The following is a 20,475-nucleotide window of genomic DNA, read 5'->3' on the forward strand; positions in this document are numbered from 1 at the left end:
CCGTAGTAAGTAGGCATATGTGTTTCAATGTTCACATGACATTTAAATAGCTACTGCGATTTGGGCCTTAATTTCTGAATAACCCTCATAATTTTGCCATATCTGCTTATATCTTTTGCTCACTCTTTTAGAAACGTTTTCAGCCAGATTATGGGTGCATATATAATAAGAGAATTCAGCTTTTTTTATGCCACGTTGTAATATTTTCATAGAAAGAAAACAAATTTGAGTTGCATTTTTTTTCTTAGCTGTGGTGAACATTTTTTTTTATTTCAGGTAATAAATATTAAAAATAAAATTATATGTATTTTTTCCCGTATTTGTAGTAACTGAATTTAATTTAGGACATGGCATTTTACGACGCGCGATGAACTGGAAGTAGATCTGTCAGCACTATCCTTATTTTCAGGGCAGGTGTTTTTATTTTATTTGGCTTGTAATTCCTTACTAAATGTAGTATTTCATCTCGATGTACTCTGTCTTTGATATGATTTAAATCAAATTCCTCTTCATTATAAATATCACGAATATACATAAAATAGTTTTCTAGTTGCAATTTTCTAATTTCGACTATGCGTAATATATGCTTTACGCATGTGCGGGTTGAAAAAAGTGTTTAATAAAGTAAACAAACAAATAAATATTAAGCTATATTTTTGTAAATTTTGATACCCTTTAGATCATAATTGCTCTTTATTTCATAAATTACGGTTTCATATTTTTAATTTTATAATTTCTGCATGCCATCTTACCAGATTTAAACTAATGATCTATAATCCGGAATCGCAAAGTCCCGACGAGTCCGGTTTAAAGACTTTTGACTGTATTTCTTTTAATTGCAGAATTCCTTTGGCAACACAGAATTATAGTGATGAAATTCTTCATATTATGTTGCTTTTCTATTTGCACCACCATGAGTTCATATTTTCAGCATGATAATGGTCAGCCACATGTGCATACATTTCTTTTGATTGCCTTCTCGCCAAATAATTCCTTGTCTGGCTTAATTGTCAGATTTACACCACATAGAGCATATATGGAGGCTGATGGAAAAGCATCTGTGACCATCTTAGAATGTTGGAAAATTAACCTAAACAATTGCAGGCACTTTAATAAGAAATCCTGCAGGAAACCTTCTGCTATGTTTACGAGTCTGGGTAATGACTTATATCCAAGCCATAGGTGGACCAGTACCTTATTGACTTGCATCCTTTGTGTTGCTCTTTATCTTGAATTAATCATCTATTTTTTTTTAATTATAATTATTTCTTTTTTTCTGTGTGTATGTATACTACATCTATCAATTTTTTATCTCTGAATAACATGTTGGCACTGTAGCACTCTCGAAAGGGGTTTAAACACTCATATTATAAAGCAATTCGAATAGCAGAATCTACCATGTAGGAGCTCTACTTTTTTCTTGTTCAGTTACTACATCCAGGCCCAGAATCAAATCCCAAAGTAACTGAAATTTTCAAGGGCATATGAAACTCATGCGCTGTTGCAAGCTTTGTGATCACTACAGTTGTGACATGCCTGCTGTGGACATATGACAAACTTTGTCACGCATACCAAGGCACTTCACACGCTCCACTCCACAGCCTAATGACATACATGCCAACTAGCCAGGGTCCCTCGACTTTACTCCACCATGTAACAAGGATTCATGCCAATCAGTTACAACATGTAGCAAACTAAGTATGCCTGCAACTATGCCCACCATGCATGCTGAATTTACGATGACTGATAGCATCATATGGAAAGATTATGTAATGATCTTGAGCCAATCAATGCAGTTCAAACACCAGAATGTGTTGTGCGAGAGCTGTTTTGCAACAGCAGCACGGTATTTGAATGCCATGTAACAGACCAAGGATCAAATCTCAAGGCCATTAATAATCTTTAAAAGCATACAGAAGTCGTGCTCTGCTGCACTTCCTATTGGTGCTAATAGATGTATCACAAGCTGTGAACTGAACAGCACAAAGCAAGGATACTACCATGTGATCACAACGATATATTGATTTCCTATATCTTAGATTGTATTTCGTTGATATGTCATTGCCATGCATAGTTTTTCGTAACTACAGTATCACTAATTTAGACATATGCATCTGAAATGATTTATATATCTTGATACTTTGAAAAGTGCATTTCCTTTTGTATTTTATAAAGGAGTCTGATGATGAATGTAATAAAGATATTAAAATCTGAATGAAATGTGGTTGAATTCTTAAAAAGAAGTAATTTCTAATTATTGTTTTTCTTCTGCCTCTTTATGATCTGAATTTTTTTTTTATTATTTTTTAACTCTTTAACAATATATTAGTTAATATTTTCTCACTCTTTTTATATCCTGCATGCAGGAAGGTAGAATCTGAAATGCCACACATGTAGAAATAAAAATTATTTTTACCTGTTCATACCTGATTTCTTGTTATGATAATTCAATTTTTTTTTTTTTTTTTTTTCTAATTTCAGATACAGAAAACATTAGGTTTGTCTTTGCTGCAGTGAAAGACACCATATTACAGCTTAATTTAAAGGAGTACAATCTGGTGTAAACCTTTTAAGTTTTCATCAGTGGCTTACAGATGTTTTTGCTGTTACCCTCTGTCTTTCTGGAGGATTCAGTGCTCCAATTCAGAAGGATAGACAACTGAGAGAGAAAGATGTTTAGAACATACAGAGGCTTGTTTATTCTCCTCAGCGATCTTTTTTAAAACCACTCACTTATGTGTCATTGTGCAGTATATTGCACATGCACTTGTATACCTTCAGTTCACACTGCACAGTATTTTCTATATTTGAGTGAATGAGGAAAAAATGATTGTAATCATGGTGGCTATGGAAAAACACACATCATGTCATTGTTAGCATTAACTTTTTTATCAGTCATTGAATGTAAATTTTTTCACATCTATGTGCTTTACATCCAGACATAACAAGAAAAAATATTTGGCATAGTAAAAATGTGCCAAATCAAAGTTTGGTTTAAAAAAAAAAAAAAAATTGATGCACAAGCAGGTGCTGTATGTATGCATTTGTGTGCATTATAAGCATGCATACACATATATAAACACATGCACAGTTGTATATTCAGACATGTATATGTATGATGGAATTTGTACACCAAAGATATGGTATAATGCTTTTCAAAGCATTTCCCATAACTCATTGGTGGGGTTTTTCAAGTTGTTGCATGGCACGTATTTTTCTTTATATTGTGTGTGTTAAAGCACTTTGAATATGATGACAGCTCTGGATATTGGGTAAAATAGTGGAAATATTACTTTTTTTCTGAATGCTGCTTGTGAGCTTTTTATTAATTAATGAATGTTTAGCCACTGACAAGTCACAGGCCCAATACTTTTTGACTAGTCACTGTTTGTAAATATATTCTTATGTAGTATTGCCTGATGAGCTTGTTTTTGCGATCTATGATGGTATTATTTTTTATTTGTGCCAACTGAATGAAGAATCATTTTTAATAAAGCTTCATTAATAGCGTGTCATGTAACTTGTTATAGCTAAAACTCCATCTGAAATTGTGTTGTTCATATGTATAGTTTGTTTTACTTTTGTTTATATGCTTATTGTATATTTTATTGTATGTGTTCTGTTGTCCCTCCTTTTTTTACTTTGATGTTGATATATGTTTACGAGAGATCAAATTTCATGCCATATAAATAATGCATAACTACAGCTCCAAAAACAACAGCTTTGCAGTTTGGTACTTAAAATCTTTTTCTGTGTATTTTGAAGGTGCTTCACTATTCCTCAGGGCTTGTTATTAATTTAATAATAGCCTCTTTTCTGACGCACTAGCTGTTGGCACTTAAGTTTTCTTTTTATTATAAAAAGTAGATGAATGTGGTAACTCTGTTTGCATATAAAAAGACTTTCTTGAGCTAAATACAATGTGTACTTTTCGATCTTTCGAATTCAACGTAATGTGCTAGAAATGATCGACGAGCAGCTCATTGGTATCAGATAAATTTGTAATTCTTACTCTTTTTCCGAAATCAAGAGCATCAATTGAAAATGAAAAAGAGAATAGAACAATGTGATTTTGCGTGAAAGATATCCTGTTTTTACCAGAAGATGGAGTTGTGGTGAATTTGCATGAAGCCAAAGACATACCATTGCACATGCCAGTATTCAATTTCATATCACCGACAGAAGTGATGTGTGAACAAGTGCTACATGCTGTGCTAAACTACTGCCCATAATTTTTTTACTATTGTTCTGGGTGCTAAGCACTTAGCAGCAGATTAAAATGTGTGTTGAAGGTGACAAAAACTAAACTGTAATCTACTCGACCAATATTTGGAGACATGCATGAATTGTCTCAAATTATGTTTAATAGCACTTTATGCACAAAGTTTTTTTAATAAAAATTATTTAAGTTGTCCTTTCCGAATTATGATATTAAGAATTTAAAATTTTGTTATATTTATGCTTCAGTACACTGTTGATTTATTTAAAGTATGAATTTTTTTTTTGCTGGACTAGTGCTGAAGTTTTGATCCCTTTTTTAACTAAATGTAAGAATATTTAAATATTTCTATATAAGCTTTTACGTGACTGTAAAGCAACTGTTTGCATAACGCTTCTTTTGTTACATTTACTTTAAAGGAAAACAAATAGTTTCAAAACAGTTTGTAAGTCATCAATATCTTAGTCTGTTTTACAAGGAAAGTAAATTGTACTTGATTATTGTTCTGTCTAATTCCTTGTTGCAATTATTAATTTCCATAAACCAGTCTTTTTTATACAGAGGATGTTTCATAATAAAAAAGCCTACTAATCTGAGTGTTTATTAAAAAAAAATTTGTATATATTTTTTTTTCATTTGAAAGCAGGTGTACATTAAATTATGGGATATTCTTTCCTGGGTGTTATATTTTAGATATTTCTTGCACAGAGAAAAAATTAAAAACTTAAAGCATTAATTTCTCAGTATAGTATATTTTGGAAAATATATTAGTTTTTCATTAGAAATTTGATATTCTCGTCAAGTTTATCTCTCCTTCCCCCAGGTAGATTATTAATGTTTTGATGTGATTGTATTTGTTATTTCTAAAACACTGCCAGAAAAAAAGAAGTCTTATGAAATATTATACTTCTGATGTAAATAATTCTACCTAGAAAACCTACAGCAGTGATAATTATCTTGTCCATATAATTCTAAATAAAATTTTAGAAATATTTACTTGGCTAGCAAAAAGTGCTTATTTATATGTAGGTAAATTTGTGGACTGAAAGAGGAAAGACATTTCATTTTACATAGATAATCATTTACCATTTGGCAAACAAAATGCCATCTAGGTAGCAAGTTCTGTTTAGTTTCCATGTGTGCTTTTATTTGAACAGGCATTTTATAGGCGACTTTCATATAAACATGTAACATTTGAAATTCTATAGTGTTTTCTTAATTAAAAGTAAATGGCAATTGTGAATATTTAATGTAAAAATTTTCTTTTATCTCTTGTTGGTTTAAAAGGAACTGGATTTTTTAAAAAATAATTCCTTAAATGTATAAATGCAAAACTGTTTCTATAGTATTATATGCTTTCTTTGTAAAAAGTATATTAATCTAGATATGTTATCTGCTTGGGGGATATTTTTATGTAAGAAAACTTTCTACGTGCTATATAACAACTTCTATAAATTGCAGAAGTTTTAATAATTAACCAGTGCTGTGATTAGTTAAATAACTGTCACACATAAACCATTCTCCTAACTCATACTGGCTCACGTAGCTTTGACAGTAGTGATTCTTATTGATTAACAAACTGTTGAGATTGGATTGGATTTCTAGGCAAAGAATGCCAAAGCTTGTATTGTCTTTAATGAACTGGGTTGCTTAAAATCTGTTGATCATGCTGTTGGTCAAAATTTTTTTTGAAACTTAGGCAGATAACTTTTGTATGTTTATTCTTGGTCAAATAGTCCATTTCTTTGAACAGGAGTTTTTAGTATATTAAAGTAATTATAAATATTTGATTCTATAATAGACAGTGAAAAAACACAATCGATCAAGGTGTTCATAAAGTTGACGAGTTGTCAATCTTTTTCTATTGCTGCATTTTCATTTATCTGTAAAGGAATATTATTAACTAATTAATTATCATAAATTAATAATAAATAGAACAGTGACAGCAAAACGTTTTGCCTGGTAGAAACATCTGTATTATTTGTTTTGTTATTTATTTTTAATTTTATAATTTTTGATGAAATTAGTTTGATAGGTCAGTTTATAAAAGATGATTTTGTTCCGCACAAATTTATTTATGCTAAATAAATGCTCAATTTAATGTTAAAAAAAGCGTAAATTTTCAGGATTGTTATTTAAATGAATTGCTTATTTTTTAAAATTAAAATTTCAATTGGATTTATCTATTAAATGAGAAAAATTATATACATTTAATGGAATTATGTACTAATATAGAGAGTAAATTGTTATAAAAGCAATTTTATACCAGTTTTGCCTGTGATTGAATATCTTAAAAAATAAAAATTTTGCAGTTTCAAATGGTATTTCCTTTTTGTTTTGTGTATTTAACTGAGTTCTTAGGTGACTTATTTTTAAAGTGCATACAAAGATAATTCTTTCATGAAAATATTAATATGGATAGATCTTGGCAGTGTAGAACAGAAGTAATTGTAATGTAGAGTTTTGTTGAAGAATGATGGTCTCCCATTTGCAGTTTCCAACATTTAATATTTTCCAAGCTGGAATAAGAATTTATGTTTTCCAAGTAATTCAAAATTCCTTTTTTCTTTCTTTTAAAAAAGTCACCAGATTTTTTTTTCATTCATGAAGAGTACTTTGATTATTATGGACTTTGTTTTCAAAGAGAAAATGTACAGTGAAGCTTATTAGTACTGATGTCAATTGTTATTAATCATAATGGTGACTAAGCTGGTACAAAAGTTTACTGACTGTTCTGGCAGTTTAAGTTAGTTCTGAGATAATTAAATTAAATGGATGAATTCATCTGATGGAATTTGAGATTTCTCAAAAATAGTTTGTACTCTTCTTCTATCTCAGTATTGCTGAGGCTTTAAAAATGTATTTTAAGCATATTTCAGTCGCCAAAATTTATCTTGGTATGCTTTCAGTGTTTCTTGCAAGATGGGGATTTTTTAATTTCACTTCTAAGATAATTTGAAATTGTTGAAGCAACTGATCAAAAGTCAGTAAACAAAAGAGTGGCTTGAACTTTTTTTGGTGACATTATTTTACATTTTTCAAGATCAGTGCTGTCCACATTACCAGATGATCTTGTGATAAATCACCTTTATAATAATCGACAATAGAAAGTACATTTTGTCTCTTGGAAATAACCACCGTGTCAGTTACTGAATTTTGGAAGGTGTGAATTTTTTAAATGGGGCATTGTAATTTATGATTCTGAAGGTAAATTAATTTAACTGTGTGTATGTGGTAATAACTCCCATCCTTGATTTGTACTTAGGTGCTTATCTGCAGTTTATAATGCAAGTGTTCAGTAAGGATGTTTTCTTCCAGTCTTCATCAATATTTGTTATAATTTCTAAACAAGTTTTATTAGGTTTTTAACTAATTTTAAGTTCATGAAATTTTTATTGTTGAACAAAGATACTGAATAGTAGGAGATGGGCTACATTTTTTATATATGATTTTGAAATTTTATTAGGGTTCGTACAGTCCTTAGGGAAAGGATTTTTGGTCATTGGTCTTTATTTTTGTCAGAAAGTCCTTAATTTTAATCATGTAAAATTTCTATCTGTTTTTACGACTGACATTTTGAATGTGAATAGTATTTTGGAGGAATATTTTTTGGCAATTCACTGACAAATAATTATTTGATGGGTTATCATTTGAATTTGTTCCTACTTTTAACATAAATAGTGTGATGCAAGAATTTCTGGGCAAGAAGTCAAACATAAGCATTTCAAAAAAAAATTTTTTTTTTTTTTTTTTCCCAATGAAAAGCTCATAAACAACTTTTCCCTTTTGGGGGTGTGAATTCTTTTATTAAATGGCTCTAAATTTGACGACTTAACAACATTTTGGTGATTTTAAGATTATATACAAAATTTTAATTTGGAGATTTGTGAATTTTTCAAAGATTTTTTCTTAAAACATTATAACATTGATAAATTACATTAAAATAATGATCGTATATTAAAATTATATTTAAAAAATAATATTAAAATAAAACATTTTTATTTTTGTGTGCAACTTATTAGAATATATTGAATCTGAAAAATAAGTAATAAATGTTGTAAAGCGCAATTTCCATAACACATCTTAGAAAAAGCAAATAGCTATTGTAATTATTTTAAAATGTCTTCTTTTATACTTTTTCATGGTAAGAGTTTTTCCCATGTAACTGTCTCAGAATATTTAGAATTCCCGGTGTATGTATCAGTTTCCTGGGTAAAATTCATTTTACACTTTTCTTCCCTGAATATGTTTTTCAAAAAATGTCTGGTTTTTTGCCGTTACGAAATTGGTAGGTATAATTTTTCTTTTTGACTTTAGACATAGCACTTCGGAAGTATTTGAAGGAAAGGACCTACAATTCAAGAAAAATGTCTTCGTGGTACAGAAGAAGTCCAGAAATCCGCAAAGCTTGGGAGCAGAGGTTGTGCGGATTTCAGGACAGAAAAGATAAATCATAATATTCATACTAAAATTGCAAAATAAATAAAGCATATTAGATACATTTAATTCAGTTATTATATGCATTAAATTATTATTACATATATAAATTGATGATATTATTCATTATATGCATACAGCATCGAGGTTTGCCGATTTCGCCTCATGCAAAGGTTTCTAGTGTTAGAATCACTGTTGCTGTAAAATTTCAACAGCTTTTCTTTATTTTTCAGTACATCCTACACAGTCCGTTTGGCAATTCCATACGATTCTGCTATAAACTGAGGAGTAGCACCTGCCTCCATCTTTTGCAGAATTTGCACTTTTTGCATTACCGTCAATGCAACGTGTTTACGTTTTTCAATGTTGCAAGCGGAAAAATCATGAGTGCATTTCTTATCTGTCATTGTATTAAAAAGCACTGAAATTTAAAATATTCTTAATTTATCCACAAAATATCTGGATTTAAAAAAAAAAAAAAAAAAAAAAAAAAGCAGCACTAAACAATTGCATAAAATAACAAAGCTCAGAAAATACGGGAATCATGAACTTGAAAGAAGAGTTCAGTGAATCATCTGCTTTTTTACCTCAAAGCAGATTGGACAGAAAAAAACTTTTATCATGATGTCAATAATTTGGTATTTTCGTTATGACGTCATTATTCAGTAAGTATTTTTTCTTCGATATTTTGTAATCTATGTTGCGGTTTCCAGAACTTATAAACTCAATGTTTATATTTTGAGAGGCAATGCGGATTTTAATTTGGCAGATTTTCGGTATTTGACTGTATTTACATACAATGGATGTATTTTACAGCAGTATTGTGATAAATTTCTTGATTTTTGAAGAAAATGAAAACATGACTATTTATAAAAAAATTTCTACTCTTGTCACATGGGTAGGCATCAACAGAAGGGAATTTTTCTATTAATAAAGAAATTAAAAACTGATAATTTAAAAGATTCATCTTATATGTCTCAATGCATTATATGCGGGGCTGGTGCTGGACATTTTCCTACATTATGCAATCTCTGTGGGACCTAAATTCTGTTGCGTAGTGCCTCCCAAAATTTAAAAAGTTTTACATCTGTTACATATTCAGTGCTTCATTAATTTCTAAAAATTCTGCCGCATGAATTCTGGTACTGGCTCTGACCATTTATCATTTCATATTTATTCTCAATGTTCATATTACAAAAGAGAAAAAATCGGCAGTTTCTTCTATACATTCTAAATACATGAAGTTTTTTTGAATAACAGAAATCTCTAATTAAAACCAAAAATTCTAAAATGAAAGACAAATGTATTGAGGAAGAAATGAATGCATAAAGAGAAAGAAAATTATTCTTCGAAAGTATATTGTTGAGACATTGAGAAGTTGGGAAATGAATCAGAAACTAGTGGGAACTTTGGTTTGCTTATAGAAACAAATTTCTTTTTGTTAAAAAAAGATGCTTAGAGAGAAGGAAATTGATATAAATTAACCAAAATGTCTGGGAAGCTTTCAAATTAAAAATATTCAAATATTTTGTTGAATGTTGCTGAAAAACATAAATGTTTTGTAGCTTTTAATGTATAATTAGCCTAATGTCATTTAAGAATCAATTTCATTAATTACATGTGTTTTAACTGTGAAATGTTCTTAAATTTTTTATGCAAATATTTTTTTTAATATTTACATAAAAAAATGTAATTTAACAGTGGCCGTGTAAATCTATAATGACTAAGGGTATCTCATTACTTAATTTTATTATTTGTAACTAACTGCTTGCCCTTAAAAGTTATTTCTGCATGTTAAACTGGATTATAGCCTTTCATTAACCCTTACTGTGGTCGCAAGATACAGTATAATGATAAAACTTTACTCCTTACAGCTGGTGAGATTTAAAATGTTACAAAACAACTTATCTCTGGTGCTTTTGTATTAACTGGCTTAGAACTCCAGAAACTTTGCATGAAGCTACAACACTAACTGCAATAGACAAAGCATAACTTATAAAAAAATGCATCGAAGGCACGGCAGCATTAACCAGCCCTGTCGATATTAGGCATTCAGATCTGTTCCAATCAGCAGTTCTCTCTCTCCATAAAGGCAGCAGCCAAACTTTAGTTCATGGATCATCACTTTGCTACTAGCTTCTACCACTGTGTTTGTTTTACTAGTCGATTTAGTTTATTCGCCTAAGGCCAAACATAGTATTTTTTTAAAGTATGGTGTAATCGCACCTCACAACCGGAGGTGACGCTGTTATTTTGGCAAAGTCAAGAGTTCAAAGCTAAGTTCTTTAATTCACAAATCTCTTCTCAGCAAGTGAATTAAGTAGGGCGATTTGAAGTCTTGAAATTCAGTCTCTAATTCATATACAGTACAAAGTCCGTAATCCTTCGTCGATTCCGGAGGTGGGGTTTTTCCGGATTATAGATCATCAATTTAAATCTGGTAAGATGACATGTATAAATTATACAATTAAAAATATGAAACCGTAATTTATGAAATAAAGAGCAATTATGATCTAAAGGGTATCAAAATTTACAAAAAAAAAAAAGCTTAATATTTATTTGTTTACTTTATTAAACATTTCTTTCAATGTAAGTTGCTTCGTTTTTTGTGCTAATACTTTCTCTTTAATTCTCTCCTCTATAAACAGTATCTCTTCTCTTTACGTGCATGCGCGCATTAAATGCGCATGCGTAAGTTTGAGGCTTTGAGGTCCGGATAATAGACGTCCTGATTACGGACTGTGTACTGTATACACTTTTTACACAGTCTTTATAGATATGCAGAAGGATTGAAACTTGCGCTTTCTTGGTCATGTCATGTGATGTGAACAAGCTAATGGAAGAGTTTTCACTTTCATAATTTTAGTAAATGGTGAAATAATATTGAAAATTAATTTTTAAGATTGAAATTGCATATGAATCCGATGAATTGTAAATAAATGTAAGAAAAGTCAAAATTCGCACTCAAACTTTGGTAGTAATTTTTACAAGTACATTAAAACATTGAATAATAATGATGAAGTAAATGATAGTTAATATTTTTAAAGTCCTTAACCTGCTTTGCCACATAACTCAAAGTCCTGCAAATCTTGCCGATTATAATTTTGTTCCGCATTTTAAAACCTATGTCGTTTGGCATAAAATCTGCTTGCTATTTGCTAAACCTCTAAATGAGCAAGTACGTGACAAAACGAGACATGAAAGAAAAAAGTAACATAAAGCTGACTATTAGTAAAATATGTATAAAATGCTTCTAATCTTCTTTGAAATATGTACCGACTATTACAAGTTTAAAATATTTAATGCTATTTAAAAAGTTTTACAAAGTTGATTTTATTCTCAGAATTGTTTTATAGTTATCTTTAATATTACATTATGTTTAAGAATAATGCATCTTATTCACAGATCTGTTTTACTCTGTGGATAATATTATAAAAGTTCAGACATAGATTGTTTATTTAATATTTTCAATGAGTTTAATTTTTCATTTACATGTAGGGATTTTTATGATGAAAATGTTGGCATGAATAATGGTTCAAAGTTGGATAGTACAGTCAAAAGTCGTTAATTCGGACACCCATAATCCGGACCTCAAAGCTACAAACTTTCTGCGCATGCGTCGAGTTGACGCATGCGCGTAAGACCTTTCGGCTGCGAATATGGGTGTGCGCATGCCCAAAATACGTTTACGCATGCACGTTTAATGTATAAGCCTAAGCTGATAATAAACTAGAGAAAATAATAGCTAAGCTAAAATTATCTAATTGAGTTAATGTTGCAGATTGCGTTGTTAATTAATCTTCGAATTGGATCCGGCTTATTATTTTTTGCAGACTGTTAGAGCAATTTTATAAAAGTAAGCTTGAACTTTCGATTATGTCAAATAGAATTTCCGATATATATTTGCTAATATGTAAAGGATCTACAAAGCGAAAGTATGTTTCGAAGTCCATTAAACAAAAAGTGGAATTGCTGCAAAACATGGATAAAGGTATATCCTTTGTTTATCTAGCCATTCCGAAATCTGTTTATCAATTTCATGCTGCTCTGCGGCGGGAGGGACGCCGTGGCGCGCAATGAATTGGAAGTTGATCTGTCAGCACTATCCTTATCTTCAGAGCAGATGTTTTTATTTTATTTTCTTATAATTCCTTACTAAATGTAGTATTTCATCTCGATGTACGCCGTCTTTGATATGATTTAAATCAAATTCCTCGTCATGATAATTCGCTTCCTAAAGCGAAAGTAAAGTAAACAAATAAATATTAAGTTTTTTTTTTTTTTTTTTTTTTTTTTTTTTTTGTAAATTTTGATACCCTTTAGATCATAATTGTTCTTTATTTCATAAATTACGGTTTCATATTTTTAATTTTATAATTTCTGCATGCCATCTTACCAGATTTAAACTGATGATCTACAATCCGGAAAAATCGATAATCCAGAATCGCCGAAGTCCCGACGAGTCCGTTTTAACGACTTTTGACTGTAACAAATTTCAAATATTTTATTGCTATATTTTCCTTACAAAAACCAAATTAATGTTTGTAACCAGAGGGAGTTGTAAAACAGTTAAGTTATGGGAATAATTAATCATTTGTAATATGAGGTCTGTAACCTTTATATTTTCTCTAGTTTATTATCAGCTTAGGCTTTAACTTTTTATATCAAAATGTTCATTGCATAAGTAATCATCTGCAAGTGCAAAAGCAGTACCCTATTACTGCAAACTGCATTTTGCAGTAATAGGGTATCTATTGCTGCATTTTAGGTTCAGGCAAAAGTGTATAATAGTCTTCCTTTACCATACCCCCTTTCCTTTATCCAGTTTTTTCATTGTCTTAAATGGCAAAGAACTCATTATTCATTCAGGCATAAAAATTAAAAACACTCGTCTTATACTATTGTTGGTATAATGATCAGCTCAACTATAGAGTAGTTTGAAGACTTGGTTCCAATTCTTGTGAGAGCTGAATTGATTTTTCAAGATTTCTTGTTTTGGAAAGCTTTATGATTCTATAATAAATGTCTATTTTTGTAATATACTGTAAAATATGTGTATATCTTTCATGATACGTTATGGATAAAAGTAAGTTTTATAAAGCATTTCAAGGGTTTTTTTTAAATAATATGTTAAATGTTTCACTGTTTGATTTCCTATTTCAGTGTTTCTGTGTATTTAACAGTTTAAATAAGTAGGCCTATCAGAAGCTGATAGAATTGTGAATGGTACTTGATTTCCTTAATTATTGATTTAAAAAAAAAAACATTTAATAGAGGTGGTTTCAAATATCACTCATATGTTCTGCAACTAGGGTAAAAATAATGTGACTGAGTATGCCTAAATCTGTGAAATGCATTGCTTAGCTATGTAAATAGTTGATTCACAAGTATGAATCTGTGATGCGTAATTAAAATTTTAAACAAGTATACAAACATAACTTTTTAAAAGAACTGCATTCTTCATGTAATGTTGAATTTTCTTTTGGGGAAGTTTAATAATACCATGACCTTGCCTTATAAAATAATGCCACTGCATGTCATCTATAAAATAGTTGAAGTTGATGCGTTTTTTATAAGTGACATTGCTTTTATTCTGTAACTTCAATTTTAAGGCAGTAGGCGTTTAGGAAATTCAGATTTTACAGATTTAAAATTTTTGCCATTATTTCAAATAATCAAGAAGGTATAGAAAATTTGTCTTTTGGTGTCATTTTCTTTTTGTTCAAATTTAGCGCCGGTCTTACTAATATTTAAATTTTGTTCCCCAATATTTTGAGTATATGCATTGCTGTTACCGAGTTGCCAACCCGATTTACAACATATTTTTCTGACTTTCTCTTATTCTTCTCACTATTTTTTATGTAGTTTGGTTTAATACTTCGTTATTTGCACCCAAAAAAGTGATTTGGACGTCTGAAAGCACATTGTTTTTCTCTAGATTACTTATGAAAGAAAACCGAAGTCGTTCCATCAGTGAAACATGGCGCCCTTCTGCTTTGTGAGTGACAGCACATATCCGAAAACGTAGTTTTTCAGTTCTCCAATGACCATCGAGCGCCACTGCGTGTCATCTGGCATATATTAATTAGCCAATGAGTACAAAGCAAGATCGAAGTTGTTATTTGTTTCGTTACTGAGCGCTTTGTCACGTACTTTCGAGAAATAGTTTAAGAAATTGTAATCTTTTGTCTTAGTTATGTCTGCGAAAAAGGTAAAATAATCTTGTACTTTTCAAAAATCGCTTTTCTTCTATTATTTCATTAAGAAAATGTAAGACATTTGCGACGTGTACCGTTTGTCACTGCTATTTTTCGGTTTCGCACGTTGGAAAGGCCGATATAACATGTGCGTACCCAAAAACAATGTAAGTTAAATTTAAATTTCTTTTTCTTATAATTTTCCTCTGAAAACAGAGGATCAAAAAGTTATTAATGCAGGTAGCCTGTGCTGTTTCTTTGCTGCAGCACAATCTGTCATTGAATGTATCGCATCGTGTTACAGCTTTATTTAGAAAAATGTTTCCGATAGCGAAATCTCGAAGAAATACTCAAGTGCATTGACTAAAACGGCTGCAATTTTTTTTTATTGAAAATTTTAAATCCTTGTGCACCACATAGTATTACACAAGGCTTACAGAGAACGGCTGCAATTGTTCAAGAAATAGGTATGAAAAATAAATTTTAAGTTATTGATTGAATTAAAACACCTCCTCTCTGCGGATGAAAGCAGTAATACCAATGAAAAACTGAATCCATTTCTTTCTTTTTTTAATACAGATTCTTCAGAAATTGAGTCTAGTTTGCTTTTTGTCTTCACTTTAGAAGGAGATTCGACAGGTTTTAACATAGCGCAGCTAACTATTAAAATTTTAAAAGAAAGTGCAGTTTATCTGGATAATTGCTTAGCACTTGGTGCCGACACTGCACCATTAATGTTAGGCTTGAATACGAGTATTGCAGGGATCTTAAAAGAGGAAAATTCATATTTGTAAATTATGAAGTGCTCCTGTCACCTCTTAAATTAAGCAGCTGAAGAAGGGGTAGTCTCTTTATTAGTAAATGTGGATGAACACATTGTTGATATTTATTATTATCTTGAAGAGTTTTAAAAGGGAGGAAAATTTAAAACAATTCTAACAGCTGCATTACACCAAAAAAATAAGAAACATGCATGTACTCGCTGGCTATCTTTAAGGAAGAATGTAGAATCCACGACCAATGGAAACCAATTCTTGCATTTTCTGAACAAATTCTAGAGTTAAGATAAAGGCTTTATTAAAAGTTATAAAATACCTGAAGTAAATAGAGATGTAGCTACTACTTCCACTTAAAAGTAGGTGTGAGGAAAAATAAAGTAATTTCTGCTCCTGTGAAGAATTTAATTGGGAGTTCTAAAAGCAATACCTACAATATTGTCAAAAGCCAGAAAAACCACCTTTCGCAGAGCGGACTGCTGCCACACGTGGAGGAAGTTTCACAATTGAGTTAGGTTCTTTAAGGTGTTCACTGGGATGCTGAGCCATGCCAACTCCATCAGTGCAGTTGCCATCTGCGCTACACGATTGAGGATCCATGGCGCAAAAACCCGATCGAAGTGGTCACTCAAATTCTCAATCGGAAGTCCGGGGAGTTTGCTGGCCATGGCAGTACGGTAAAGTCATTTTAGGGCTGTTCGAGCCACGCATGAACTCTGCGAGCTGTATGATACTTCGCATTGTCCTGCTGGAAGATGCCATCATTCTAAGGAAAAGGAATTCGCATGTAAGGGGAAGGACATGGTCCGCAAGGATAGATGCGTATTTCTGTTGATCCATCGTGCCTTCCACAATGATGAGTGCACCCACAGAATGCCACGAAATCATTCTGTACTGTAATCCTATAATTGTAAATTAATGAGCGGACCATATAAATAGAGAACTGTTTTATTAACGGTAATTAACGACATTCAGTACTAGTACATGCTCTGGCTCATACAATTTAATAATTTCAAGAACAACTAGTTCTAAAGTACAAATATGAAAGCCAATAGGTAATTTTTCATCATGAACATATAAGAACACAATAATGTAAAGCTGATCATTATTATCCTGGATAGGTAATAAACAAATTTTACTAATACATCGAACACAATTTGATGCTTTCACTTTAATAACTCTGCCTTTATTATCTTTACCATGTAAAATATCTACAACTCTAGCTAAAGACCATTTAAATGGAGAAAAGTTATCTTCCTTTCATATAACTAACATGTCTGCCTTTAAATGTTCTTCATTAATAAACCTTTGGGCCGTTGTTGGAGAAGGCTTAAATTAATCAGTTTGCCAACGTTTCCAAGTAACTTAATGAAATTGATAATAACCTGTCATTTAGAAAGTCTGTTATTTGTAAGATGAGACAAGTGAGGTTCAGTATAAGAAGTAATGAAACATCCAATTAAAAAATTACCCGGTGTTTAAGGTTTCAAAATTATTCTCATCGATAATAAAATTGGATGAGAATTGAGAGTACCTTCAATCTGTGTGAGAACAGTCCAAAATTCTTCTAAATGATCTGACTCCTGCCTCCGAAAGTCCTCCAAAATTGGGAGCTCTAGGAGGCAAAAAGTTCCATTTTACTTCTTCAGAAGTCAAGTAATTTTCTAAAGATTCATCTGCGTTTTTAACAAGATTATACAATTTAGTCAATTCTCTACTAGCACCAACAAAATTCGTTGCATTGTCAGAAAATATAATCGAGCTTCTACCCCTACGAGAGAAGAATCTTTTTAATGCAGCAATGAAGGCATCAGATGACAAATCTGATACTAATTCAAAATGGACTGCCTTAGTGACAAAACAAACAAAAATAGCAACATATATCTTTTGAAATTGTCCCTTTCGTTGCTGTTTATATAAAATGTGCCGCAAAAATCGATCCCTGTGCAATTAAAAGGTGCACTTATTCTCACCCGCTCCTGAGGAAGATGTCCCATTATTTGCTCAACTAGAATTGGTTTAGCCCTTCTACAAACTACACAATTGTGCACAATTTGTCGTGCCAGTTTCCCACCTCTAAGAGGCCAAAACTTTTGTCTGACATAATTCAACAATGCTTGTGGACCTATATGCAGATATTTCTTATGATAATGTTCCATTACTAATTTAGTGAACTGATGGTAGAATAATGGGATGCTTCTGTGTGAAATTTAAATTGGCATTTTGGAAACGTCCCCCTACTCTTAGCAACTGAATTTCATCAAAAAATGGATTCAATAATTTCAAACAGCTTTTACCTGTAACCTGAGACGTCCCCTTCAGGTTTTTAATATCTTCCAAAAATATTTCACTCTGAGTTACCGGAATTAGATACAACTCTGCCCCATTGACTTCCTCTACTGATAAAATTCCACTTCTTTTTTCTTGGTTCCGATAGTTATTAATGAACCTGAAAATATAACTTACAATATGCAATAATTTAGTATAGTTATTTGTAATATTTAGAATATTATAAAACAGATCGTTAGTTAATGGTTTGACTAGAAAGTTTTGCAAATGAGTTGAATTAAAGTCAAGTGTAGAGTCATTATTCACTGAAGTAGTTTGATTGGATAACTGCTTTATTTCCTTACGGTAAATCTTATCTAAATCTGACTGAGACACAGTTAGGGACAAATCAACTACTTCTGTTCTTAAGAATAAAGGTCCATTTCACCAAAGTTTAAAATGTTCAATTTGATCTGGGCTAATACCTCTTGAAATCAAGTCAGCAGGGTTTTCTTCTGACTTCACATATTGCCATTGAAACTGTGTAAGTTGCTGAATTTTGGCAACTCGGTTAGCTACAAATGTCTTTAACACATGTGGAGAATTCCGAATCCATGCAAGAACTACAGATGAGTCACACCACATATATATCTTATCTAAATTCAATTTAAGTGCCTTTCTCACCTTATTATCATTAACTGCGATAGTGACACTGCACCACAGAGTTCAAGTCTTGGGATAGAAACTGATTTTAACGGCGCGACTCTTGATTTACTGCACAATAGAACTACTGAACTGGAACCCGATTACAATATACATTTGACATAAATGCATGCTCCATAAGCTAATTCTGAAGCATCAGAAAATGCATACAATTCAATTTTAACAGCGTTGCTAGACAAAATTTTTCGATTAATAATTACACCATTAATTTTAGGCATCGACGGGATAAAATTCTTCCACTCGCGAGATTCCGTTTCGGGAAGCACATCATTCCAGCCAATTTTTAGAAGCCAAAGCTTCTGCATAAAAATTTTGGCTTTCGTAATTACTGGTCCAGTTAAACCGAGTGGATCAAATATTCGAGCAATAGCTGATAAAATATGTCTCTTAGTATAGTAATCATGCAAATTTGTAGTTACGTTGAATGTTAAAGCATCTGAATCTGTATTCCATAAAATACCTAACACCTTCATTTCATTTTTCATTTCATTGGAAAACAAATAATCTTCAGCCTTAGTATTAATATTAATCAGCAATTCCTTGTGATTAGCGAACCATTTATGAAGCTTCATGCCTCCTCGACTTAAGAGATTCACTAACTGATTTTGCAGTTCTTTAGTTATTTCTAAATCTTCTGCTCCTGATAGAACATCATCCATATAAAAATCTTGAAGTGTGACTGAAACAGCTAAAGGGAATTCCTTTCCTTCATCTTCAGCTAACTGTCGTAGGACTCTAGTAGCAAGGAAAGGGGCACTAGTAGTGCCATATGTAACGGTATTCAGCTGATATGTCTTGATTTCTTCTTGGGAATTTTTCCTCCAAAGAATTCGTTGAAATTTCTTCTGGTCTGGGTCTATTAAAATTTGACGATACATTTTCTCTATATCAGCAATGAATGCGAAAGTATGTTTCCTGAACCTTATCATGATGGAAAACAAATCCTTCTGTACTATGCCACCATTCAGTAACTGATCATTTAAAGATGTACCAGTTGATGTCTTCGCAGAAGTGTCAAATACCACTCTCAGTTTTGTCGAACTCTTGTCTGGACGGTATATTCCATGATGCGGAATATAATATGATGGTTTCAAGTTTACATCTTCGTGTACTTCTTCCATATGGCCTAAAGCTTCGTATTCCTTGAGAAAATCTTGATATAAGGATAGTAATTTTGGTTCCTTCAGCAGTTTGCTCCATAACGAATTTAATCTCTTTAACGCGGTATCTTTAGAATTTCCTAGACGTAAATGTCCTTCGCTCTTCATAGGCATCTGGACCACATACTTCCATTTTCATCTCTAGAATGTGTGCTTAAGAAATGATTTTCGTATAATAATTCTTCCGGACTCTTCACAGGTTTATCTTCCTCTATCCTTTCAGTTTCCCAAAACTTCTTTATACTTTGATTCAAATCGTCCAATTCTTGGACTAACTCACAATATGCTGAATGTTTCGTAATGCTATCAATTTTACCGCTGATAATATAGCCAAATACAGAATTTTGAAGACCAGAGTTTTTCAGCGCAATTTTTTCGCATTTTTATAAATCAAAAAAGATTTCAGCACCTATTAGCAGATTAATCTTTCGAGGTCTGTAAAATTCAGGATCAGCAAGTTGAACAGAATTCCAATTTCCTAAGGATGTAATATCCCATTTCTGGGTAGGCGTAATATTAGTTATTTTAGGCACTATTAAAAATTCTAAGTTTCTGTAATATTCTTCTTCTTTATTAAGGATAGTGGCATTAAGTTTTTGTTTTATATTGAAGGTTCTATCCTTTAAGCAAGCAACCGAAACGTTAATTTTCTCGCGATCTAAACAAAGTCTGGTTGAACATTCAACAGTCATGAA

At 31.6% G+C, this 20,475-nt stretch overlaps 1 protein-coding gene across 1 annotated transcript in view; it reads left to right on the forward strand.

Moving 5' to 3' along the window:
• LOC118203417 (guanine nucleotide-binding protein G(q) subunit alpha) overlaps positions 1–6,543 on the forward strand; it is a 72,865-nt gene extending 66,322 nt beyond the window's left edge. Inside the window, exon 8 of the mRNA XM_035375694.2 lies at positions 2,482–6,543. Coding sequence (XP_035231585.1) covers positions 2,482–2,564 — 83 coding nt within the window. The 3' untranslated portion in view covers positions 2,565–6,543. The remainder of the gene's footprint in view (positions 1–2,481) is intronic.
• The last annotated feature ends 13,932 nt before the right edge of the window (positions 6,544–20,475 follow it).

Source organism: Stegodyphus dumicola, chromosome 10, assembly GCF_044657685.1.
Source record: "Stegodyphus dumicola isolate Sdum_Otavi_A_Nest chromosome 10, ASM4465768v1".
Classification (NCBI taxonomy): Eukaryota; Metazoa; Arthropoda; class Arachnida; order Araneae; family Eresidae; genus Stegodyphus; species Stegodyphus dumicola.